Raw genomic sequence first — 26,628 nt, 5'->3', positions numbered from 1 at the left:
GTCTGTACTCACAAAAACTATGCCTATGACCAAGGCTATGCAGGGTCAAGAACTGACCATGAACTGATTTTACTTCTGTCCACACCACCATGTGGTGATTTATCTTTACACCACTACCTACTGTCCCCTTTTGGTCTTCTTTTCCTGTAAATAAACAATTGCAGTCAGTACAATCTGTCTGCTCTGAGACTCTCCAGATGTGAGACTGTCCGGATGTCTGAGCATTTTGACCCATGGTGTCTGAATTCCCCTTCTATTTTTACTGTCCCATTTGACCTGGACAGCCTGAACAGTCCCTTTTACATCCTTTCTCTGCACACTTTAATTTTATTTTATTTTTTAAATTATTATTTTTGCCTCCTCTGTATTCCTACCAGAGCTTTATCGCTGAATTTCTTGCAGTGATGCTAATCTCTGGACAGCTGTTTAAAGATCTGTTGGCATAATTCCTTGAATAGATTATTCATTCCATTTTGTGTGCAGTTTGCAAATGCAGATCCTCTGGCAAGGCCAAGTAAGCCTGCATGGAAAGAGCTGAGAAAAAGGCTGAGACATTGCAGTTACTCTTTGACTTCACTCTTTTGGTACAACTGTCCAGGCCTCATTTTGGCTGCACCTTGGATCTTCTTCTTCATAAATTCACTTGTTTATAGACATATTTCCTTCCCTGGACTCGTGGCATGTGTGTGTTCCTGTACCCATAGGCGTGCTTGTCCAGGAGCCTGTCTATTCTAAGAGGACTGTTTGAGGAAAAGGGAGGGTTATTTGCTTGTAAGTTGTGAGCTGTCAAGTCATGGCATTTCTTTCTGTTTTTTCAGATTGAGGAGGACCCTGCAAAAGTCCTTCTAGAACCTCTCTGGCCAGAGATGCAGCAGGAACTGAAAATTATTGAACCTGAAGAGGAGCTCCTGCTCTTGCCAGCATCTGTCCCCAAGCCTGGCTTAATTTCTGAATCCTCGTCTTCAGTACAAGCAGATAGTTTGTCCTCTGGCCCAGGGCAGAGTCCAACAGCGTCTGAGCAGAAATCTGCAAGCAGAACACCACAGACAACAACTCAGGTGCCTTTATTTGGTGCCACTGGCATGAATCAACAAGATAGCCTCCACAACTGCCAGTCTGATGTGGCTGCACAGCAGAGCTGTGCTTCAGCCTTACCCAAACCCAGTACTCTTCCAACTACCACAGCCACTCCAAAGAACCACCACCCAGTGGTGGAGGAGAGCAGGAGTGAATGTCTCACTCCTCCAGTGGACTGGAGGAATCATAGACAATCGGAATTTAATGAGGTTGCCCCGAGCAATGAATTTTCTTGTTCCAAAGGAGCACATCCAGAGTCAAAGAGAGAAGAAGATAGCACTTGCCAGCTGCAGAGGGAAAAGGATGGTCTTACCAGAGCCCAGGCTCAGATAGAGAAGCCTGAGATACTGACTGCTGATGAAAGGGACACATTCTCCTCCAAGGCGCTGAGTGGAGCTGGAATCCAGGAGATGAGGGAGGCCAGTGCTGTTACCAGAGCCCATGATGCTGGTGACCAGGATGATGAGGATACCTGGACAGATAATGTGCAGATCTTAGAGCTTGTGGAGCCATGGGAGGATCACCAGTGGGTTACAAGCCCACTTCATTCCCCCACCTTTAAGGACATTCAGGAGAAGATGATACAGGAATTTCAGCCACAGAGCCAGAGAGCTGAGACAAGCTTTTCTGTTAGACCACGATTCAGTCGCAGCCTCTCCCTGGACAGTAAAGACACAGTGATGAGTCTGTGGGCTATCCCGTTCTCTTTCCTAGATGCCAATGACCAGCAGCAACCATGCAGTGACATTCTGCCACTGACTTGTGAACTGCCCAAAACACAACCCATCTCCCCCTCTAGCTTGGGCAAAACTAAGCAAGATGAGAGTGGCACATGTCCTCCGCAAGAACCTTTGAAACCTGAGGAGCTGAGGTACCCCCTCAGCAGAGAGGAAGTACCAGCTGAGAAAGAAGGACCCTCCAGAATCCTTCTTTCAGAGCCAGAGGAAAAGAAAGTGGACATGAACAAAGAAAACCCTTGGAACTCAAAGCTTGAACTGTCTTTACCATACCAAAATAGCCCAGGCAATTCTTCACAGGTGAAAAACACAAAGGAGGAATTATCCACGTCTCAGGATACTGCCCTGGGAAGAGAGACTGTTACTAAAGCATTGTGCTCTGCCACTGAGTCACAGCTGAGTAATAAAGGTGAAGAAACACCTCGCAAAGTGAAGACTAGGCCATCATCCCTCAACTTGGATTCACTCCTTCCAGCCCCAGATTTCTTCACATTCGAGAGCTTGTCCAAGCCCTCTGCCCCTGGGAACCTCCTGTGTGGGCAGAAGGAAGTAAAAAGCAGTGACTCTGTCCCATCCCTGCCGACTGCCTGCCCTGCTGCCAGCAAAGGCATTCCCTGGGGCTCTAATTTCAATGCCCACGTGGATCTAGACTTGGATTACCTGGCAGTGGCCCATGCCACCACTGGCCGTCGTAACTCTGCCCCTGTCAGCGTGTCAGCGGTCAGGACCTCCTTCATGATAAAGATGTGCCAGGCTAGAGCAGTGCCTGTCATACCACCCAAGATTCAGTATACCCAGATCCCCCAGCCCCTGCAGGCTCAGAACACTGCTCTGCTGGCTGAGAAGAAGGAACCAGAAACTAAGCAGGCCATCAGGCAGACTCAACGGGTTGCATGGAGCCACCTGGAGGCCCCCAAAAGCCCACTGGCAGAGAAGAAAGCCAAAGCAGAGAAAGAAAACAGTGACCCAGCTCAAAAGGACTCAGCCTGTCCTTGGCACAGCAGCCTTGGTGCTGTGCTGGAGCCATCTCAGTCCAGTCATCACCCCACTCTGGATGCCCCTGTCCTGCGCCGAAAGCGCACCTCTGAGGGGGAGGCAGTTGGAGATAACCCACAGTCCTCAAAGATGGAGAGGCCATCAGGGTTCTCCAAGCCTTCCTATAGATCTAGGCCCGGAAGGCCCCAGAGTCTGATTCTCTTCAGTCCCCCTTTCCCCATTATGGACCACCCTTCCTCTTCAGCAGACTCCAGGGTGTTGTTATCACCCATAAGAAGCCCCACTCAGACCACCTCTTCAAGCCCCATTTGTGGTGATCTGTCTGAGACTTCGTGGAAGACGCCTGAGGGGGTGACACTGCGGAACAAAATGACCATCCCCAAGAATGGCCAGAGACTGGAGACCTCTACCAGCTGCTTTTACCAGCCCCAGAGGCGATCTGTGATTCTGGACAGTCGAAGTGGGAGGCAGATTGAATAGCAACTGCTTCTTGTATTCCTTTTCTGTAGTGGGACTGTTCAAGACCAGCTCTGTTGCCATTTTGCTCTTGTTCTAACTGTTTTGTGCAAGATGGACGCAAATCCTTTACGGTTTCCTGCAAAGCATTTTTCTATGGAGAGTCATAGTCTTTTTGTCTTGCTTTTCCTTTCCCTTTCTCACCCCTATCTAGTCCCTCACTGCCTGCTTTTTTGTAAGCCAGTCCCAGGGAACTTGCATTTTCTCATACTAAAAGTCTAGCAAGCCCCATGAAGGTCTCATCCTCCGTATGGAAAAAAGGAAAAATAAATCTCATTAGAATGAGAAAACTGAACTGGGGGGAAACACTGCTCCAAAGCACTGCAGCCCAGTGTGCAGGGGCACAATCTCTGCTGAGGAGATCAGTCCTTGGGTCCTCCTTCCATAGTTTCCCAGCCACCAGTGAAGGACCATGCCTGTCCATATCTGTTGTCTGATTTAGATAGTGTGAATAAACAGTACAAGGAGACTGGGGATAGCTGAAGAGGAAGGTGAAGCTGGCATGAGCATTTCACACAGGGTGAGGAACAGCCAAGGATGTTTCAGTGACAAACACACTACCTGAAGTTATTGCCTCCAGCTCTATCCTTGCATCAAAGATGTGTTCTTTCCAGCATGTGCAAGGGCAGGAATGAAAGCAGCTGAACAGGAAATGCCTAGTTGTTGTTTTAATCTTCCAAGTGCAATTAACAAGTTTTGTTGCACTCAGCCACACCTTCCTTGGGCAGATAAGATCTGTATGACTGGGAAATATGTAGCTGCCTGTCCAGCAGTAGAGACTTCTCAAGATGGTATCAATGAAAGCAAAAATATGGTCCTAATGAAGGCCAGTATAAACCATTTTCATCATTGCTTAAAGCCAGTTGACACCTCTGCAACTATCTCCAGCTGTGCTCCCATGCTGCCAACAGCAGAGAAAAGCACAAGGATCTTCTGATCCGCTATTGCCCTCTTGCACTCTGGCTGACATCTTTGACCCTTGGTCTTTCATTGCCACTGTGTGGCATATCCCCAGGTGCTTCTTCCTCCTTTAAGATTCCTCTCCTTAGGATTTGATACCATTTCTTTGAGAGCATGGCCAGTTGTCACCTCCCTGCCTCTCAGTGCTTTCCAATTGGTTAAGAGTATGGTAAAGAGGATGATTTGTGGGACTGCAGAACAGATCATAAACAATATCCTGAGAGGGAGATTTGAAGTGAATTAAGCTTTCTCCTGAAGGCCTGTTATTGTTATAGGCAAATACATGTTCATATGAGCAACAGCTGCTGTGGAAATAGAATTAAAGCTTCCTTTATAAAGCCTTTCACTCTGCATTACCCACAGGCTCATCAATTGCCTTGTATGTGACTGTGGGTGGTTGCAAAGCCAGGTACAGCCCATGCTGCCTCTGGAATTTAAATGTCACTAGTGACCATGTTGGAGACAGGAACACAGGTGTTGCTGCCACCACTGAGATTGTCCTTGTAACGGTGCTTGCAGGGTCTGTAATTTGTGGAGATGGCTGAGTCTGTAGGTCCTTGGAAGGGTGTTATGGGCTATAGTTTAAGCAGTAACGGAGCATCTGGTAGGAAGTGCTACAGCAACCATGTTGAGTGTCAGCCAGAATTTCCCAATGGATGTGTATTAAGGGCTTTTTTTTAATTAGCAAACTCAAACCATGAGCTCTTGGTCTGTACTGAATGTGTCATCGTGGCTGTAGGGCCCAGAATTTGTACAGTGCTTTCTCTGCACTCTTTGCTAAAGGGGAGATATGCCAGAGTACTTTTGAGAAGTTCTGGGCCCACAGATGCAAGGAATATATCTTCAGCAGAATTTTCTCCTGCCATATCCAAAAAGAGGGCGAAAAAAAAAAGAGGGCTTTTCTCTGTCATCAGTTGCAGTCTTTGATCATCCCCATTGTACTCCTCACTAGTGCCTAACACCATATCCTAGGGAACAGAGCAGAGAACTCACTCTGTGCTGTCAGTGTTGTTGAAGGAGAATATTTAACCAGACAAGAGCCTGGAGTTCTTGTTCATGTCCGTGTTCTTTCACAGATACCAGCCTATGCTTTACTTGGGCAAGCCATAGATGGCAGCTCCAGAATACACAACTTCATGACAATTGTATTATCCTCTTCCCAAGCCTGTGCCTGTGCAGTCTCTCACTAAAACTCGGGTATTGCTAGTCCTCCTTGCCCCTCATAGTTAGCACAGCTCTGTGCTCCATTTACAAGGCACCCAAATGCCTTTTTTACTGCCTCACAGGAAAGCTTTTAACCACCATGGCTGGGGTAATGGCAAATGACTTGGCAAGGTGTGATATGAGTTATTATGGTAAGGCTTTACAGGAAGTAAAAGTTGTGGAAGTAATGCCCAGGCTTTTTTGGCATCAACAAAACGGTTTACTTGGGGCAGGGATTTGTATTCTCTTGGTTCCTAGAAGTTTTGACTGCCAAGGCATCTGGAACAGAGCCCGTGAAGCTCACAAAGTGATGTATCAAAAGAAAATGTGATGAAACCTTGGCACATTAAAATGTTCTTTGTTTTTTTTTCTTACCCCCCCTCCTTATTCTCATATAAGCTGATCTATGAACAAGAAATGAACTCTGGCAATCTGTATATAATACACTGTCTCAACTCTTAACAGCTTTCCAGTAAGTAATAGTGCTTTTGGCATAAGTAGTGAAACTCCTGCAAGAGAAAATTATTAGAAATCTTTATTTAATATTAAAGATCCGCCTCAACTAAAATCTGTATCCAGACTATACTTTTTAAAGGTGCTTCAGAATTTGAACTCAGATCCAGTTCCTGGATTTTAATTAAGCAGAGATTCTGTAGTACGTTTCTGTTTTGTAGCTTGATTCCATCTTCATCCACAATTTCATCTCCAGCCTTCTGCTGATGTATCAAATTTCCAAGAGCCTGGCCAAATGGGCTTAATGCAGGCACATTACTATAGCTTCGTGGTCACAAGTGGGCTTGTATCAAGAGCACTGAGATAAAGCCCCTGCAGAGCTGAGAGTACTTGCTTAGTTGCAAGGTGCACCACTGCACAGGTGTCACCATTCCCAACTCCAGATTCATACTTCTGCAGAGTTTGCAATGCTTGATGATGGGATCCATGCTGACAGTCAGAGTTGTTGCCATCAGCTTCAACAACCAGAGCTTGATAGCTGGACAGAGAGCCAGAAGACAGAAGCCATCTCCCATTGAGTGGTGCTCACTGTGTGGCTGGAGTTTCCTGAGATCCACCTTTACTAAGCCATTCCTGAGGTCAGCTTCAGGGTCAGACCCCATGTCATTTTTACTTCAGAGCCCTTAGGTTGTCCTCTGTCACCCTGCAGTAGCAGACTGTACCTGAGACTGGAAGCTCTTCTGAAGTTCAGTGTTCTGCAGTGATACACTGTGGGTACCAAATCCCACCCTCCAGCAGAAACCTGCTACACTAGAGAGTTTCAGAAAGGATTTTGTGTTTTCTGCTTGGGTTTGGGTTTGTTTGGGTTTTTTGTTTTGTTTTGTTAGGGTTGTTTTTTTTTGTTTGTTTGTTTGTTTGTTTTTTTTCTGTGAAGCACTATGGAGAGGGATAAATCAGATTTGTGGGAGATGGGTCTGGCCTAGAATTTTAATTTTTGTATACACGAGAGCTAAGTCAGTTGTTCTTGGCACTGGGGAAAGGACCTTCCTAAACAGACCTGCATATAATTTGCAGCTCTACAAGGATCATTTCAAGGACCTTGCAGTACGTGCTGATTCTCCTGAGACTGTGAAGAGTGTAAAGGCTGTTCCCAAGCTTGCAGATAGCCCGTCTCAGTCACGTTATTGTATCCCAATCGTGTTACTTGTGGACTTTTACCAAGGGGACACAAGTAGATAAATGTCACTTATTCTTCCCAAGTAGTCAGGGGGTTTGTGTGGCTTCTGTTAAGTGCAGCTGAGAGGGAAATGGTTGGGCTGACAAAGATGTGAATCCCCTGATGGAGAGACTTGTTAGCTCATGTGGGAGCTGCCTTATTGGAAGGAGAGTGAATAGAAATGAGGGGCTTGGGGTTTTTACCTTGTAAACCACATTCCTCTGGGCTGTGCATCCCTTGCTATCATTTCAGAAAGACTGAAGCACTTCTTTTTTCACCTTTAGTGCTTCAGAGGAACTTAGTTCTGTATTAGAGAGCATCCATGAAGTCCTGCAACATTTTCCCTAATCCAGAGTCCAAATGGTGCAATCAAAGTCTTTTTTCTTTCTCTATGAATTCTGAAATGCCTGTAGAGGTGGATATGGTGTTAAATTTATGTATATATATATAAAAGAACATTCTATATAAATATATTAAATGGAAATGTAATTAAAATGAAGGAATTGTCTAAATAGAAACCTGTACATCTGTGAAACCTGGGCTGATGCATGGAACTGTTTTCTACTGCAACTTTTGTAGCACTGAGGGTGTGAGATCAACTGGCTTTTTGCCCACACAGAAGAAGCTAGTTAGTTCTGGCTAATCTTGGGTGGGCAGAGGGCCTAAATTGGCCTTCCCAAGCAGGATCTTGTCTTGGGAGAGGAGTGATGAGATCAGGGGAGACCAGAGTGCAAGAATTGATTTAGCTTTCCACCACAAGCTTCTCCGCAGTCCTTGAATATGCAAACAATCTACTGGAGCATATGTTGTCTTTCAGGCATTCCCAGGTTTTGTAATTGTCCCTTTTCCTTCTTTCCAGCTCTAGGAAAAAATATAAATCTCTAGGGTGGGGGAGAAACTGTAACTGATTCCTATTTGGTTTAGCTTTTGCTTGCTCCTAATCAGTGTAAAGGCTTGGTGATAACTCATTCTGCTCCAAGCAAGGAATGGAAAGTTTGCCACTAAGTTCAACTGGAGCTGGAACAGAACTTTAACAGCCCTGGAAAGAAGGATGGCAGGAGGCAGGAGCTTTCTGAGGGCTGCATGCAGCAACCCAGAGCTTAGATCTTGTACTTGCAGGCACTGGTCCCCTTTAAAATATTATTTGTTGCCAGGTCAAGGGAAAGGCTGGAAGTCAGACACTGTGAAGAGGACTGTCCCCACCCCACTGACCTTGACTTGTGATTATTTCTTCTTCTAGCTCTGATGGATTGTATTTTTGTTAAGCTTTGTTCTCTGTGTGGACTTGCCTGCCTTTGTTGTGCCTTATTGCTTTTTAAAAAAAGAAGAAAGTAAAACAACAGCCACAAAAGAAAGATGTTTAGCCAGGTCTCAGCCATGAGATTAAACTGGAGTTTTTATAAAAACAGACCTGTACCCGACTGATGTTTTGGAACGTTTGTTTTTCCTGGGTTCTATTTATGAATGCAGTGCATTTGTCTTCTTTGACATGTAGTTTGATCTCTTCATTTGTTGTGTGAGAGGCCAGGGCACTAAGCTGTGTTTGTCCGGGTTTTGGCTGCGGGGAGGAAGGACTTGATCAGGCTTGCTAGGGCCTGATCACACACTTTCCTGGTTGAAGGTTATGAGGGCTGCAGCTGCTCTGCAGCTCTGAAAATGAAATGAGAGCTTGAAGACTGTCATGGTTTAATGGTTGACTTCTGTAGAATTACCATTATCTGAAATACTTTAAAATTTCCAAGGGTAAGATTAATCTTTTTTCTTCACATTTCTAGTTCTACCATGCTGAAGTTCCAGGGATGCACAACCATGTCCTCCCATTAGCACATCTCCTGCAGAATTCTGCCTTGCCTGTGATAATGTAGAGCAAGACAGAGCAGAGAAGAGAAATACTTTGGGATCCCAGTACTTGGAGAGGGGAAGCCAAGATGGAACAAGAGCATATGTGATGAATCCTCTGGTGCATCATGCATGCACTTCTGTTGATTTGTGAAGGACAAGCAAGGACCTATTTTTTTTTTTTTTTTTAATTAATTCTCGGATTCTCAGGATTCTTGCGCTGCCCTCATTGATCCAGTCTCTGAGCTGTAGCATGGAAGTGAATTATTATTAGCATCTCTCCATTATTATACATTGGGAACACACACAGAAAAAGAACAAAAAAGAGGGGTTCTTGTGGTTTTAGCTTCAGTGGACATGACTGCAATTCAGCCTGCTCTTTGTTCTCCCTGAAAAACCAGATGAATCATTAGGTTAAACGAAATACATATTTTTTTTCCCCCTACTCAGCAGCTGAGCTCAGGGCTTGACTCTCTTTCCTACCACCTTCATGACTTCAGTTTCCCTTTAGGAAAATGCCTGGTTTGTGCTTCCTGCTTACCATGGCAACTGGCACACAAAGTGAGAGAGAAAACCATGGCTGTTGAACTCTGGAATTGCTGTTAGCCATAGTCAATTATTAGTGCTGCACAAGAAACAGCATTTTTCTCTTCTTTGTACCTCAGAGTCTAGCAATGACTTGGCCATAACAAAAGAGGAGAATCTCAAACTGCCCTCAGCATTCCCATGGTTATGAAAATCAAGCAAAAGGCACACTGCAGACCTGCTCATGCTCCACTCAACACTGTGCCCTAAATAAGGGTGTTTAAACGTGTGGAAGTGCTTGAAAACAATTTCAGCCTATTCCTTTTGCCTGCTTTTCCAGTGACTTTGAAAGTCTGACTCAGGACAAACATCTGTGTAGGTTGTGTTGGAAGCACCAGCTATTACATCTTGGATACTTCCAGCTAAGCCAAAACCAGGATTAAGCAATTCCCAAACTGGCTGTTAACCAGGAAACAACCTAACCCAGCACCAAAGAGCATTCGATACTGCTGTTTCATGCATCCTCCATGCAGTATGGGGGTCCAGCAGCTATCGGCAACAGGACGCCTGGCTGATAGCCCACTGGATGAAGCTGAAGGTCAACGGGCAGCAAAAGGAAAGGCAAGCAGTGCAGGGAAGGAAATTGAAGGAGTCTGAGGCCAAGCTGGCATAAGGCATCAACAACAGCAAAAAGAACAGGATCATAATGGCCAATATAGAGAGTGGCAGTGAGATCTCTGAATTAATCTTCCATCTGAGCAGTATAAACTTTTCAAAGAACGTGTCACATCACAAAGTGAAAAGAACAGTTTCAGAGTTAAGGATTGGAAATGAATGGGAGCCGCAAAGCTCGGGCTTGGCCAAGTTCTGATGCCCCCGAAAGTTAGATACAGCATGAATATTAAAACAAGAATGTTTGGTTCACTCAATAATAAAAAAAGGGTAGCTATTTTCTCATGTCTTATTTGCAAACTGAAGTGCAAATTGAACTACATTTTGCAAACCTAGAAAATTCACAGAAATGTTGTGTACTTTCGGTCCAGATCCATCTTAAATTGGTCCTGTTTTCTTCCATAGCACATCTGCTGCAGGAAGCCCATATCTCTCTACCATTTAAATCCCTTTCTGAAAAGACCAGGAAATATTTTAGTTCGGTGAGAAGAAATAATTTCAAAGAAAACTTAGTCGCTACTTAAGAATGAGCCATGAGGAATAGAAACATGGGAACAACCAAAGCTGGAGAAAGAAGAACAGCACATGATGGTTATTAAATAGGGAAATTCTCCACATAAGTAGAACCCAAAAATTAAAAAACAATACAAAACCCAAACACAGCCATAAGACATAGTTGAACCTGCCTGAAAAATATCAGATAACTTCTTTCCCTCTTCCTTCATAAGAGTCAGATGGAAGTTTAGATCAGAAAATCATGTGCTCACAAACAGCTTTACTAACCTTTTTTTAATATATATTGTGAGACAATTTGCTTTAAACATCGAGGGTCAGACAGTGGAGACAGAAGAGATATGGAAATATTAATCTGGTTATTTGCAGGGATTATTTGAAGTGGCTTGGCTTTACCTTCTCCAGCCTCTGTGCCAGCCACAGTACCCTGCTAAAGGTGAGTGTTGCTTTGTGATTGATAGAGAAGGAAAATTTTCAATCCTGCATTCACACTCAGTCAGTAACAGCCCTGGGTAGCCAGGGCAGCTCACTGCTCATCATTTAGCTCTCTTGCAGTTTCTCTCAAATAGCTAATGTGCAAGAACTAGAGATGACCTTGTCTGTGCTGGATTTCACCTTGCATGCAAGCTAACACAGTCAGAAACACCCTCACCCTTTTTTTGCTGTCAAGGATAAACCCTCAGCAGTCATCCTCAACTCCTCAAGCAGCCGGATCTCCCGAAGATAAATGCCTGAGATTACAGGGAGAGTCCTTGCAGGAGGTTCCCAGCATACCACACGTTACAGAGGGTTTCCCCAGTTGCCAAAGAGGGCAGGGCTGCCAGGGAGTGGGAGAAGGAGGCTTCATTTATGAGCTAGTTTTAGGTCACGCTTGGTTCCAATAAACATTTGCTTGGCACAAGTCCCTGTTGTAAGGAATGTGAAAAACTGAAATGCCAGGGCAGTGAGCAGGATGAGAAAGAAATCATCTGAGTCAGGGGACAGTAAATGCCACCAACAGCCTGGTGCTGGTTTTTGCAGAGAGGTGGGTAGCCAGATGTGAGCGTGGCACATTGTGGGCATTGTATGTCATATAGAGAATGTATGTCATAAACAGAAGTAGGGCCTGAGAGAGTCTGTGCAGAGAGATCTTATGCAGGAGAAGAAGTAGTGAGGGAAAAGGAGGAAGGGGTAGGAAAGCCTATTGAAAAAATGGGGGCAAGGCACAGAGTACACAAAGGCAGCCCACATTGCCCCATTGCCTGAAGGAGCAGAGACCTTCATTGCTGCCAGCCACAAACTTTGAAGAAGGTGAAAGACATCAGCATGTGTTTGTGTGTGCAAGGGAAGGGAGCAGCTGAGGGTTCAGGATTCCTGTTGGCTTGGAGGCCACACTGCTCTGACCATTAGAAACAGAGGATGTTTCTCAGTCTGAGTCTGATATTTCTCAGAGGTGAGGCTATTACTATAAATTAGTAAGCTAAAAATACAGTTGGCAAATCCGGCAGAGAACTGAAACATGCTTGCTTTTTTTTTTTTCTTCTTTCTTTTTTCAGGAGAGAACTGTGCATCTTCACACCTACAGAGAATAAATGCAGAGAGCAAATCTGCAAAAAACCCCACATAGGTTCCACCTGGAGATTTTTTTGCTTCATCCTGTCTTAGTCCAGCAGCTTTTATGCATCTATGCATATTGCCTGCTCCAAAGACCACATACATCCATATCTTCAGGCAGCAATCCAAACAGCTGAGAATGAACAGGATTTCTTTACAAGCCTCAGCCAACATGTGAACCTGTTCACCATCATTCCTGTCATGGACCCCATCCTTTCCTCACCCACCCCTGGCATCCCAGGTAGGGAACTTGCAGAGATTGGAATCACCCTTCAGAAGCTGAAAAAACAGTAAAAGTTGTGCAGGATTTTTCACAAGCCTGTTCAACATCCTTCTGCCATCAGTCCAGTCTTCTTCTTCCTCCTTAATTCAGGCGGATAAAGCTGGGTTTTTCTGGTTTCACTGTTGTGTGCTTGGCACTTCTGCATATATCCATCACAGCTCAGATCACTTTTTCATCTCAGCTGTAATTTTTGTGAAATATAAATCACGTGCCATGTGAGGGAAAAGCTCAGAATGCAGAAAGGAAATCTGAAGAACCCAAACTTAAGTGGCCTAAGTTGCCATTTGTGCAACAGGTCAATAGTATCTTTTGCAAGATGGTTGAAGCAGTTAATACTGCGATAGTCTGTTCAAAACAGTCTCAGTTCCTTATCTCCTACAAAGTCCTGCAGCATTCTCTATACTGAGCACAGTGCATACCACTTTTAGATGCAGCAGGAAGAAAAAGACCTTTGGGTCTGAAGCAAAACAGCAGAGAAGGAAAATATTTGAAATGACCTGTTTCTGGGGTCCTAAAGTTTTCTACTGGCCACATCTGCAGCCACATCTTTATGCAGAAGGCATCGCTGCTCTCTAGAAAGTCCCATAATCAGTTATTTCACCTATTTGCGGAGTTACCTGAGTTTCAGTAATAACTTGAGCAAGAGACCTTTACACAGGTGTGCAGCTATCCGTGAGGGCTGCTGTGACTCAGGAGTTATTGCAGGGACTTGGCCAAGCAAGGACAGAGGCTGAGTGCCTGCACTGTCCTTCCACCCCCATCTCTCTCCAGCTGCTGCTGCAGTTGGCAGGCATTAGCAGCTCACAGCAAGTAGCACAGAACCCAGTCTTTGCTATTGTTGCCTAATTTAGGCAGACACTGATTCTCTTTATATTTCTTTACATTTAGGTATTATTATAGCTTTCAGCAACATACACACACAGGAAAAAACTTAAAAGCAAACCCGGGCCACTTCCATACACAGTCCCCATGGTCTATCATGTCTCACAAAAAGGTGCTGAAGACTAATTTCCTTATAGAAATTGCTGAGAGTTCAGGCTCTGCAAGACAGTCACCACACCGCTGAACCAGTAGAGTGGCTGATCCATGGGGATTTTCCTTTTTGAAAGCACACTCACACAGCAAAACCCCTCTGTATTGCAAGGACCTATGTCTCCTTTAAACTGTTCACCCTCATAGCCGCCTCTTCTTCCCCCACTTACCTTAGCAAGGGGCTGTTCAGCTGCAGAATTTCTGTATCACTGTGCATCACAGTGCTTTGCACTCACATCTTCAGGATGGGGCTACAGGACTTGAAAGCCTGCTTTTGCACTGCCCCAGATATCCCAGATACAGACCTTCATAATATCCCCTTCCCAAACACACCATCTTGAACACACAAAGAAATTCACTTCCATTTATTTTTAATTAGTATTTTGGTGAATACACAAAAACAAAGAATTAGGGCAGCTGGCAAGTGTCAGGACCTGAGCCAGTACACCTTTGGAAGAGGCTTCAACTTAAAACACTCTGTACAGGAGCATGTTTCTCATGACACATGTAGCTGGTGAAGTGTTCGCTAGGAAAGACACCAGATTAGTCCAGGCCAAAATAAACAGCCTGTATCGAATTGGGTGAGAACTGTAACTGCTGATACAAGGACTGAATTTGGTTCAGTTAGCTGCTTGCTTGCATTTTTCACAAGAGTTATCTGTTGCCTTTATTTGCTGTTTGTCCTACGTGATCTGGCGGTGTTGAAGCAGAGTACTCAGGGAACATTACTATATACACGCAGGTAGCTGGAGCAAGAAGGGTACTAACCTAGGGGCATGGGACAGCCACTTCCACAAAGCCAGCTGCTGCACAGGACCTCATATTCTGCAAGAAGTCTAGCCTGTAGAAGTGTAAAACCTTGTGAGAAGTACATGGACGACTTCTCGAGGAGTCAGTTGTTAGCAAGAGGAGTTTTTTCTGGGCTGGCACTTCTGAAGGCAGAAGCCAGGCAGTAGGTTCATCAGAGAGAAGAGGTAGACTTGGATATAGGCAGCACATTGCTGAGGAGTGAGCTAGCCTTTTGTTGGGCTTGACTAGCAACAGACTTTTTATCTGTGACATGTCTTTGCTGCTGACACACTTAAACTCTTAGAGAATACGCCTTATTCTGAGGCAAGAGGTGACAGAGACCAGGAACAGAAGTTGAACAATAAAAACATATTAGAGAGGTCTGCAGTCTTCTCTCTTGCAGTATTCATCTTTATTGGTCACAGGAGGTTATAGTTTTTCTCACATAGCCCTTGCTGGAGCCTTTAGCATTATGGTTTACATTCAGCCTGGTTTTAGAGAGACATTTTTCTGGAGCAAGCATATATGGACATTATCCTTGCTGATGTCATCACAGAACAAATCAGAACACTTATATTATGCTCCAGGGATTTCTTGTAGAGCCAAAGAAGGATTGTGCCTCAGCCAGGAGGCATTAAGGCTGAAGAAAAAGGGGCAAAGAAGGGGCAAGATTATTTCCTGGAGTCACCAGCTCAGTGTGTCAAGTTTTTGGAGGGGCAAAAGTATATATGGGAGAGGTAGTGGGAAATCTTCAAATCCTTCATGGCACATGGAGGATGGAGCAGGAGAAGAATGAATGCAGTTTCACATGGTGCTTCAGGACAGCGCTGAGGACACTGGGCCTTCAGTATTCAATTCTGCTCCAGAAGAACATGGTACCAAGGAGGACGCAGAACTGAAACAACAAGACTATTAAGTTTCTCTGCTCACCATTTGCTTCTCCGCACTGCTCCCCAGCCCCATTTAGTCCTACTGGTAGGAGAGAGCAACAGAGATTCTTCATACGCAAAGCACTTTCAGGCAGAGGAAGCTTTTTATCTACACAAAAGCTTCACAGTGAAGCAGCAAAACATGTGCAGCCCTAGCTATTCGACTGGATCACTCCGCTCACTAAGGATTATCTGTCACAAAGCTTCTGTACCCAGAGTACTTAACACACTCAGACAAAATCTTTGAACTAGAAATGGAATTCTCTGTTGTGGTTATTGTTTAGGTGATCCAAACCCCTTCACAAACAAGTCTCTGCAAGCTGCATTGGCTGTGTTGTACTGCTGAGATGGCAGCAGGACACAGAATGCTGGAAAGCCATCTAGCTCCTTGCCTGTGGAAGCCAGAATGGAGGGAAACTTGTAAGTGCAGCCCTGTTAGTGGAACCTGTCACAGGCAGATTGGTATTTAATGCATAACTATAATTTACAGACATTTTAAATGTGTCAGTTCGTTCATCCACCTCCACCCAACTGGGTGTGGAATATCAAGAAAGAGAAGAGGAAATAAAGGCAAATATTAACCATTCTATGATTCTATGATTAAGTAAGTACTCACAGTCCAGCAGAGGATGGCAAAACCAAACCAGGCAACACCCCAGGCGTGTGTGTTCATTGGCCCAGAAATAGCATCATAACAACCCTGTAAGGCAACCATGAATGAATCAACACCATCTTTGAGCTTGTGCTGCAAGGCAGCAAGCTTATCCATGTCAGAGAGAGGTATGCTCCTCTCCTATTGCAACTTGGGTAATTCACAGGGTCTCAAGAAGACAAGCCTGAGCTATGCTGATTATGGATTACTTGCAGATACCCTACCTGTTTCTAGCTTCAAATACAAAGTAGACCCATATCAGACACTTCAAAGACAACTTTGCCATCATCCTGCCAAGTATACATATATAACCAAACACAGCCAATGTAGAGTTGGCCTCCAGAGTCAAGAGGTTGCAGGCAAATTTGGAAGCTTGAACACTTTCTAGAAATGCTTGCTAGTGCAGAAGTTGATGCTCATGACCCAGCAACCTGTTAGAATAGGACAAGAAGGTCTACTGAAAAGTTCTATATTGAGGAAGAAAATTGCTGAGACTCTAACTCATATTGTATGCACACATCTTTGGGCTAAGCTTGATTTTACTACTGCCCATCTACATGTTGGAGCTGTCACTTCTACTGGTGGCATTAGGAAAGTTTTTTTAATAGTTCTCTCTCCATCTGGAAAGTCTTTATTACAACCCATCCCCTGTTCAGCCAAATGGGCGGGACCCTGCAGGCATTGCTTCTCTTCCACAAAGCTTACTGTAGCTGACAGTGGAGGAAGGAGGCTATTCCCTGTTTCCTTCTCCTCCAGTGAGGCACTTTTTGAGCAACACTGGGAAAAACCGAGAGGATCTTATCTTACTTTGTCGTAATAGTAGCCACGGACTCCAAGCTTGCAGGCGTTGAGGTTGACGGGAGACCGCTGTTGATCCGTGACACAGCACTCGTGCGGCCAAGGGAAGTCGGCATCGCTGTGCGTCATGCGGAAGGCGGACGTGTACTTCTGCCAGTCGGAGGGGCCCTGCACCCCACAGCACTGGTTCTGTGGGGCAAGAGGAGGGAACGGTCTTTATGGGCCCAGGTCACAGCCCTGCACACGGCTGGATGCTGCACGTGGCTGGTTAGGCATTAGCCACAGATTTATGGGAGAGATTCTTGAAGTGCCTGCCTCTGACAGTCTGCCGTCTGATAAATGGGTGAAACGGCGAGGGTGGCAGACCTTTCTCTCAGGTTCAAGGCAGATGCCGTCCTCTTTGTTACTGAGTGGCCCCAAGGAGGACTTGAAATTCCAGGGCTGCAGAGCATTTAGTAATTAGTGAGAGTTTGCAGTGTTATTATTACCTGAAGCATGAGTTTATTCCATGTATTTGTGACCCCTTCAGTCATCCATTTGTCATTGTTACTGTTTGTATCAGGATTCTGATACCTCTCCAACATTTGCTTCAGGAAGAGATTTGGAGTGAGCTACAGGAAAAACAACAAACAACAGAGAAGAATGCAGAAACTATGTAAATAACTGGCCATGTAAAGCAAATATAGGGTTATTTAGGGTGGGTTTGTTCGCTGGTTTCACTGTCCTGCTAGAGAACAGGAATGCTACATCTCCCACAGTTTTTCACACAGGAGATTAAAGAGCAGGATTTGAGAAGCACGAGCAACAAGAATGAAGATCTTGAGCACAGCTCTTAAGCAGGCTCTACCAAATATAAGATCACAGGAGATGTGCAGAAGAGATGGGTTACATTTGATGTGTTGCTCGGAACTAACGCACCACAAGTCATTTCCCCCTCACCAACATCTCAAATAACCCACATAATCTTTCCCTCACTAGTAACACTGCCTGGGCAAAGGTGAATATTTGTCTTCTGCACGTGTGATGGGTTAATCAGTCTGTAGCTGAAAGACTGAACACTGTATTGATGATTCAGCTACCCCACACTAGTATTTCCTTAGCTACAAGGTTGTAAACTTTTTAGATGTTAAAAATAACTATTATGTTAAAAAGACCAAAGTTATTTCCTTGATTAGAATAATGACATTGGAGACTTCCCTTGTAGGGTCTCATTCTAACTCAGCAGCAGTCTTCTGAGTTTACACTGTACCACCACACAGGCCATTTCCTACTCTGCAGAGGACAGCCAGGTGCCCTAGAACTGCAACATTTCCCAACACGGGTGCAAGAATACCGGAGGAAAGAAATACTCACAAAATCTCGGTGAGTGGCTGCCGTGATGCAAGAAGCCATTTCAAAAGCATATGTGATCAGCATGAGAATAATATACTGTGGGAGACGGACAGCACAGTTAGCTCTTGGAGAAGACAGCTAAGCAGTTTTTTTTCAAGATTAAGCCTGCAACCCTGCTCAAGGGAAAGGAGGCCAGGCTGTCCTAGGTTCCTCAGTCCTCTCCATGTCCCTGAACATTCATGTAGCCCTTCCTGGTGCTTGTTTCAGTTTGCAATCTGCTTTCTTGACTGGAATTGTTCTCCACTTCACAGAAGAAAAATTAATCAGAACCTCATGACAGTAATACCACCCTGCTTCTATGGAAAATACTTTGCTTGGGATGTTCTAGAGTAACATTTGCCCTTTTCTTTGTTGCACCTCATTGGCATCTTATGTTTGTGCCATGTCTCCTCCTTCTGCTTCCACTTAACAGCTATGAGCTTTTCTCCAAGAAGTTGTTCATTTCTAGCAGGAGACCTTGTACTTTGGAGAAACAGAAAGGGTGGCTTAGGATGCCATTCAGATCCTCCTGATTTTGCATTGTCAGACATCCTCAGCTTTCCTACTTTGTGAGCAAAGACCCTTCATGAAAACAGATCCTGAGGATCACCTCTCTTAGTTCATTTCACTGTTTCTCTCCCCTTCTCAGCACAATCCCTTTGATCTTTCCCATATTCCCTTTGTAGTTCTTTTGTTTCTATTTCTCCTCCCATGTTTTATAATGTTCTCAGATTTGAGGTATTTGTTTCCTTCTTACCCAGCTTCTGCCCCTTGTACACTCTCTTTTCTCCTATACCACAGCCTTGGTTTTCAGCCAGGACACCAAAATTCAGTTAGGGGAATTCTCTGCCCTCAGATGTTTGCTGGCAATTTCCTTGGCACAAGAGTGCAGACCTCTAAGTTTCTCTTGCTTAAAACAGACACTCTGCCATCTCACATGAATCCAGGAAAGAGACAATTACAGACAATTCGCCTCTACCCTTTGTTAATGCAAACACCAATTAAGTTTCACCACTGCCAGATTGAAGGACTAAGTAAGAAAATGCACAGATTTGTTCACATTGTCCTTGGCTTATCCAAAGCTCTCGGTCCCCACCCCTGTAATTTCTGCCTGCCTGCTGATGTCTCATGTTCTCAATTGCACCCATATTTGGTACACTAACACATGCTAATGCCTTGTACAGAAGTCATTACTTATCAGCTCCTAAACTGAATGGTATATGACAGCTGAAAGGCAGTAAGGGGTGGGGAAAAACAAGGCTCTAAACCACATCCCAGCTACATCTGATTGCACAAATGCTTCTGCATTGCTTCAGGACAAGGTCAGGGTCAAGCCACTCAGCTTAAACCTCCATTGTGGCTACCATCATTAATTCCCTCAGCCTGGTTTGCATGTGTCCTCCCTCACAAGAGTCACCTTGTGGGTCATCACAGCCATGGTCAAGAAGAACCTTTGGCTCCTTGTCCCTGATAAAATGGTCTTTGCTCAGTGGTTGATTACCAAGGTGAGCAGGGCAACTCAGGCAGCATTTTTTTCAGTTTGGCAGCAATGCGTGGGCAAACTTTGCTACACTTACCACCAGCAGCAAGGTCCTGTTGCACTTTATGACTCCAATGATACCAAGGATAGACAGGGCAAGGAGTGCAAAGCCAACAAAGATGCCGATCCAAGCAGCAGCGTAGATGTCGTTGTTTTTTGTGGCTTCCAGCAGAGGATAGAGACCATTGGGATCAGACACAAAGAAGATGCACTCTGCTGTCAGGGCAATGCCACACATCTGAGAAGCACAAGTTTGGGAAATCCATTGTATCAAGCTTCCCCAAAGAAACAGCAGAGACAGAAAATGACAGAGACTGTTTTCCTTTCAGTTAACTTCCTGCCAAGCAGGGACTACTGAACTTCTCCTCCCCCTAACTCTCCAATCTCTTGTGCTTTCACAGAATAATTGCAGGCAAAACTCACCCAGCCCACATCTGAGGAGTCAGGCCTAGGACGTGATGATATTAAGAAATAATTACAGAACCTTTCCCATCACCATATGGAGGGAGCTGGCTGGAATGAAGTTGGTCAGCAGCACAGGCTCTTCCCCTTGAATTCAGGTTGGTCTTGTGAATTAGCCCTTGTTGTCCCCTCCCCACCCAACAGCACAGTTCTTCTCTACCCCTCCTTTCCTGCTTGACTGGTCTATTTATGTGTGAACTTCAGACATGAAGTGGGATTTCATGGTTGGAACCTGCTGTTTCAAGAAGCATCATGTTGGAAGGAAGACTCCACCAATACTCATCTCACTACACTTACCCCGATGACGACATTCCCAAAAACTAATAGACCCTGCAAGATGTGTATCCCATCACTGTTTTTTGCCATCTTTAATTCTTCATGCAACCTGGGAAAAACCAAAAACAGTTTTCAGTTAGACCAGTACAATAGGCTTCCCTGAGAAATAGAAATGATACCTGAGGAGAAGAATAGACAGAACCTGCCAGCCTGTCTGGACATCTCCCACTGCTTGATTCATAGAAGTTTCAGAGGAGAAACTTCACCAGGTGTGAGCCTAGTAACTCAAACTGTCCTTGATACTTGAGCTACAGAAGATTGGGACCACTCTGGGTGCAGCCAGTGCCTTCAGCTCTCTGTTGGGTAGGGTTTTCATCATCACAACAGTATGCATGCAAACCTCAGTTCACAGTGTTGCATTTCCACCTGGCTAGAAACACCAGCTACACTTTCATGGACAGGGGATAAGTTCAGTGCCCTCATCTTGCTTCGCTTTCAAGGGAGCCAGCTTTATCCCAGAGTATGCTAGCCACCCCACTGAACCTTTCCTCTTGGACAGCATGGCCACGGGACTGAACTGGTAGCTATGGTTCTTTATCTACATCCAGCACATGTCTATAGCTCACAGCTTGGCAGCACCTTGCTAAGGGTAGCCCCATCTCACCCTCATGCCAGGATGTGGAGCTGGGCCCCCCATTCCTGGTCAGGTGCAAGGAAGGGAGGGGACTGCTCAGCCTGCAGCTGGCTCGTGGGATCTAGGCCAAGTAGCATTCCCACCAAATTCCAGAGAGTGCTATATCCTGCAGGCTGGGGCTGGGCGCCCCACATCGAATTCATCCCCTTCCAGAGAGAGCAGCATAAAGGCACCAGCCAGAGGTGTGAGACCTCTTGGAGAAACAAGCCCAGATGCCAGTGCCAATGAAGCGCTTCTTTCAAAAGGATGGAGCATGTGTAGGCATGGAGAGGAGGTGGAAAAAACAACCAACACTGAGCTGTGTGTTGGTGGGTGGTTAAGATCATACAAGCTGTGAAAGAAAGGCTGAGCTGGGCCCAACTTGAGCAGACAACAGGAAAAGCAGCTTGAATGCCCCTCTTCTGCTAGAGTACCTGCACTAGTGCCTTCTCTTGCTGGCGTTATTGACTCTGGGATTCTTCAAAGAAGCTGTTGGAAAATCAGAACAAAGCTAACTCAATGTCAATGAAAAGGACTTTCTTGAGGAACAGAGCATTGTGGGAAATCTCCAACAGTACTACCCTCAGTGGCAGCCCTTTTAGGGTAGGCAGGACTTCCAACAGTGACAGAGGGAAAATCAGAATTTCCTACCACTCTTTCTGCAGTGGTTTGAGGGTTAGGTATGAAGAGATCTCCAGTACTCTCATGATTATATCAGCAGCAGAGCACAAGTATTTTGCAAGATAGGGTGAGTGGGGTTGATCATTATTTCTAAGGTAAGAACCTGTTTTTATTCCCAGCCAGGGTGCTGGAGGCCAGAACAAGACACCTGAAGCTATAGGGCTCTGTACTTGGAAATGGCAGGCTCATGAGCTCAACCTAAAGCTCTGCCCCTACCAAACTTGTTGACCAACCAGCATGCCCAGGGGCCACAATATCCTGTCTTGCAGGTCAGATCTGGATCTGGGCAATGGTTGGCTACATGTGGTCTGCAATCCAACACTGCAGAGTCTGCCAAACTTGCAATGGACACTGGTCCTCTACTCATCAGAAAGGCAGTAGAGATAGAGACCACTGCCTTGCTCATGGCTCTTTGTGCTGCAAACTCCAGAACTTTTCAAAAAGCCTTTAATGATTGCTAAGAGACACCACAAGTCAGAGAGCAGTCCAGAAAACAAGGAAAGCTCACCTGCTCATATGCAGGCACATGAACTCTGACTATTACATGGAAAAGCAGGTCTGCTCCAGCTGCCGTGTAGATAGCCAGGTTGAGTGTGGCTAGCTTGGCAGATCACAACAATTATTATTAACAAAGTCAGAACCCTTTCCCTAACATTGCAGGAAACTCCTTCTCCTTTCCTTTCTCTCCTACAGACCTCCTTGCAGTATAATGGCAGCACTGCCCCCTTATAAGTGGGCTATCCATCCAGCCCTAGTGCTTGCCTCCCCATCAAATGGTTTTCTCTTCCCCTCTGACAAGCAGGACTTAGCTCGATTTTGCCTCTCTTTGGACGGGTACTACTGTTGGCATGCCAGCCTGAGAAAGCAAGCCCCTTCTCCTGGGGCAAGACCATCTCCTAGGCTACTGTAGCTGGGAGGAAAGCTGGACACAGTCATCACCACACTGATATCAGCTGGAGTCCAGTGGCAAACTTCTAGGCCACTTAAAGCTCTCCAGTCCAATAGGACTGCAGAATGGGAGGAAGCAGAGAGACAGTGAAGAGGAAAAAGGAAGGAAGAGCCTTTACTGTAGACCTATAAATGAACAAGTGTAATTATGTTGATATATGGGTATGAATTTTCCCTCTCCCTCCAAGTGATTATCACTGAGGAAGTCTGTTTCTGGGAGTTGACTTTGTTCCCTTCTGCCACATGTGGCAACCCCTTGTCTGGTCCCTTCTCTGTCTTAGACGGTCTAGTATTAGCATCATGGATGAAAGACTGAGGAGGTGCTCCAAGGCTGTGACAACATCTAGACAGCTGCAGAGCTGACCCTCCAACATAGCCCAGAAGAGAAGCTGGGGGAGCACTGGGGCTTTCCTCCTGCTGCCTGCTCCCCAGGCCTCAGAAGTAAGCTGCATTGAGCCAGAGCAACTTGCACAGCACTTGGTGCAGGTGCATGACTACAGAGGCATGAAACAGACCTTGGCCAGCCTGCTGGAGGCAAGCTGTGTACAGGTATGACTCATGGCCACCCTTGGGTGTGACACAGGTAGGCAATCCTCCTCCCACCCCCAGAGAGACAAGTGCCAGCAGCCCCTGCCTACAGACACAAATAATTTGGATGTAGAGGAGCCCTTCTTCATGGTATGGTTAAGATTAGTTGTATGACCCAAATCCTGGGGCTTCAGGGAAAACCTTGAGGAAACCGGAGCTTCAGCTGCAACTGTTATCCAAAATCTGCACACCAGAAGGTGGCCAAGTCCTGGGATTTCAGTCTTCAGCTTGCACAAACCTGATGTTCCTCAGTACTTCCTGGAGACTTTGCAATTTAGCCGTGACCTGTCTAGGTCTCAGGTATTCAATTATCAGTACCACAGGCTTTTCTCCACTCTCCAAGCAGCTTTGGAAAGGTGTCTTTTACTTCCATTGTTCCACAACAGCCTAAATCCTTCCCAGATCACATCCTTCTTCCTCTTCCTTATGCCCTGGTCACAACCCAGACTGCAGCTTCTCCCCTCTCTATTCCCCTCGAACTGCCACAATGCTCCTGATACTAATGGGGGTCCAGATGAGCCTGCCTGAGTCCAGAAGCACTGGCAGTTCTGCTTCGTCCTACTCCTTCACAAGTTGCAGATGGACCTGTTATTTCCACATCCTTGGGAGTTTTCTTGACCTCTCCTCCATCCCTCTACTTGCAGTGACTCTGTAAGACCTGTAGCACAACTGTGGAAGCTGAAAAGAGCTCCTTTCTGCAGAGGCTGGTTTCTGCCCTTGTATTTTAGTGCCAACCCCAAGCAGGCTTTGAAAGGAAGTCCTGCTCACAGCAATTCCTGGATTCAAGCAGGATTCAGTCTCTGTTATGCATCCCTCACACACACTGGGCTAGTTGATCTTTTGAAGCCTCCACACCCTCTTTCTATAGATTGGAACAGGATTTCAGTATCCTTACAGATGAATGCCCTCTGTTTAGCCTAGTCCTTCACCACTTCTAGCCAGACAATCCAATGAGTAAGAATTGGTTTGGCATTGCCCCACGCAGATGCAGGTCACATTTTGATTGCCTTGCCTTCTGTGCCAGTTGTCATGGTGGAGTCATGGCACTTGTGACCAAGGGATGTTCAAATGCACCACTGTGAGCATCATTTGTGTCTACACCTTGCTTTTGGAGGTCTCTCGGTGCAGTGGGTGGGCTTAGAGGGGCTTTACCTCCCCCTCCCTACCCTGCTTTGCTTCAGTGTCCCTGTGCAGGGCGTTGCACTCTCCCTGTGCGAGGAGGAAGAGACAAGGGACGTGTTTGTTTTATTACTCACAGGCCCCACGCGCTTTGGCTGAAGGGTTCTGTGCCACTCGAGCGCAACTAAACAAACCCAGCCATTCAACGGCAGAAACATGGTCCTTCCTGAGAAACGCCTCAGGTGCAGGAGCCCTGGCACCACACCTTCTGCCCCTCAAATTCACCCAGCCCTAGCTGGAGAGCATGTCTCCACAGGCTGGAGCAAGATGCCTGGGTTGGGGCACTGCTAGGGGGGAAGCCAGTGGGCTGGAACCGCCGCCGGAGGTGCCGGAGCTGATGCCGATGCCGTGGGAAGCCTCCGTGAGCACAGACCTGCCCACACCCTGACCTGCTGTGGGCTCTGATGCATCCAGGCTTGAGGGGCCAGAGATCAGTAAAGCTACTATTATTTTTATTTTAAATTGGTTTAGTGAAAAATTTGGCCCCTGAGGTGCTTAAACAGCAGCTAGTTTCCAAGTGCTTGGGACATCTTCAGAGTTATAGTTTTTAAGAGGATTCAGTTAAATACATTATTGATAAACTGTTTGGACTCTGATGTAAGAAGCCTAAGGCTTTACAATTTATCATTTGTTTACATATTGCAAAGCAAACACCTCCAATGCACACAAAACCACATGCTCCTCCTGCCCTGCCGGACTTGCCCCATTGCTTCACTTGTCCTGAAATGCATCCACCTCTGACAGAGAACAGCTTGTGCCCCAGGAATCAGCCGCACTCAGAAAAGGAATGCCTAGCCTGTTATTTTGTGCTACCAAAGGAGAAAAGATAAAACCCAAAGCATCAAGTGTAGGTCAGAGACTAAATGAATTTGCTTGTGAGAGATTGCTATGAAATTAAGCCTGTGTGAACAGTGGAGTGGCTGGTAACTCATCATCAGGTATAATTACCTTGGAAATAGAGCTGGGAGGTAGGTTTTTCCTCTCTCCCTCATTAGTTCAGCACAGCCAAAACAAGAGGATTTTTTTCTTTTTTTGCCTTTCCTCTTTTCACAAGTGAAGGGGAATTACAGAATTGATCTTTCTCTGCAACAGAGTTTTGGTTTTTTGTTGCTATTTTTTTCTCACTCAAATATATTTGCAAGAGATTTAATTTTCCTGCTTCCTCCTCCCCACTCTTTAGGAGATAAAAATATGAAACAAATTTAAACACCCATAGAGAAGACACAGCCTGAGGTAAGAATAATGAAATACTTAATAATCTTCTGCCGTTGACCTTATCCAGGTGCCAGACTCCCACATATTAAACACCACCCAGGGACTAAAATAAAAATTGTTAAACATAAAAGCCTTTTCTCCTAACAGGCACTTATCCCTCACATGCTTCATTAAGAGGAAGATGATGGCCAAAGCAAGACACTCACCCTTCCCTTCTCGTGATGCTGCTCAGCAGAAATCCTGACCCACCTGCAGAGCCGAAAAAGCCCTTTTCTCCCACCTCCACTGAGCTTTAAAGAGCCCAGGCTGCTTGAGGAAAGTGCTGTGTGATTGGTAGGGTGCCCATCACATGAGGAAAACTTTTTTTTCTAGCCAAACCTGTTCCCCGGTCCTCGGTCATCCTCCTGGGACCGGAGGGTGTCTCAGTGATTCTCAGATCATACTGGAATGCAGTTGTGCTGAAAACACAAAGCTTTAAAGAGCTTCTATTAATACTTTGAAAAGGGTGTATGAATGACTCACTGGTAGGAGATACTTGAACTTTAAAGAGGGTGGGCAAGTTGCAAGGACGTAAGTACAAATTTTAGAATTGCTGGACTGCTCTTTGAATATGAATAAGAAGAATGTACTGACCAGAAAAAGACAGTAAATAAATGTTGATGTTCTCATTTAATTAAGTCGCATGGTTGGACCAGTGGTTGGAGTTGGATCAGTTTTAATTTTCTTTAGCTTGGGATTTTTTTTGGTAATCGAAATGTGTTTGCTGCTCTGCAAGACACTGTGGATAATATGAAAAGTGGGGAGACAATTGCATTTCCTTGGGCCCTCTGGATTCTTAACACACTCAATCTTACTAAGTCTAAGTACTGTCAAGCACAGTCACCTGTATTTATTGACCTTTGATGAACTGGG

The 26,628-nt window shown here is 45.5% G+C and overlaps 2 protein-coding genes across 2 annotated transcripts in view; one reads left to right on the top strand and one right to left on the bottom strand.

The window, feature by feature from the left end:
* ARHGAP31 (Rho GTPase activating protein 31) overlaps nt 1-6,057 on the top strand; it is a 58,594-nt gene extending 52,537 nt beyond the window's left edge. Inside the window, exon 12 of the mRNA XM_051608496.1 lies at nt 819-6,057. Coding sequence (XP_051464456.1) covers nt 819-3,290 — 2,472 coding nt within the window. The 3' untranslated portion in view covers nt 3,291-6,057. The remainder of the gene's footprint in view (nt 1-818) is intronic.
* An 8,304-nt stretch (nt 6,058-14,361) lies between these two features.
* UPK1B (uroplakin 1B) lies at nt 14,362-26,000 on the bottom strand. The gene is made up of 8 exons (XM_051608511.1): nt 25,923-26,000; nt 20,454-20,541; nt 19,732-19,932; nt 18,137-18,211; nt 17,272-17,394; nt 16,793-16,972; nt 15,950-16,033; nt 14,362-15,299 (listed from the first exon to the last, which is right to left on the bottom strand). Exons 2-8 carry the CDS (start codon nt 20,520-20,522, stop codon nt 15,249-15,251), a joined length of 783 nt encoding a protein of 260 aa, XP_051464471.1. The 5' UTR covers nt 20,523-20,541; nt 25,923-26,000; the 3' UTR covers nt 14,362-15,248.
* Nucleotides 26,001-26,628: the final 628 nt, after the last annotated feature.

This window comes from Apus apus, chromosome 1 (assembly GCF_020740795.1).
Source record: "Apus apus isolate bApuApu2 chromosome 1, bApuApu2.pri.cur, whole genome shotgun sequence".
NCBI classification, from domain to species: domain Eukaryota; kingdom Metazoa; phylum Chordata; class Aves; order Apodiformes; family Apodidae; genus Apus; species Apus apus.
The sequence above is the reverse complement of the archived record's forward strand: the minus strand, read 5'-3'. Positions and strand labels throughout refer to the sequence as shown.

Excerpts from the sequence above, each read along its gene's own strand:
- UPK1B (XM_051608511.1), bottom strand. The coding sequence starts at position 20,522 with ATGGCAAAAAACAGTGATGGGATACACATCTTGCAGGGTCTATTAGTT. Across the intron at positions 19,933-20,453 it reads TTGGGAATGTCGTCATCGGG|ATGTGTGGCATTGCCCTGAC; the intron begins GTAAGTGTAGTG and ends TGTGCTTCTCAG. Across the intron at positions 15,300-15,949 it reads TTGCCATCCTCTGCTGGACT|TTCTGCGTCCTCCTTGGTAC; the intron begins GTGAGTACTTAC and ends TTGTTGTTTCAG.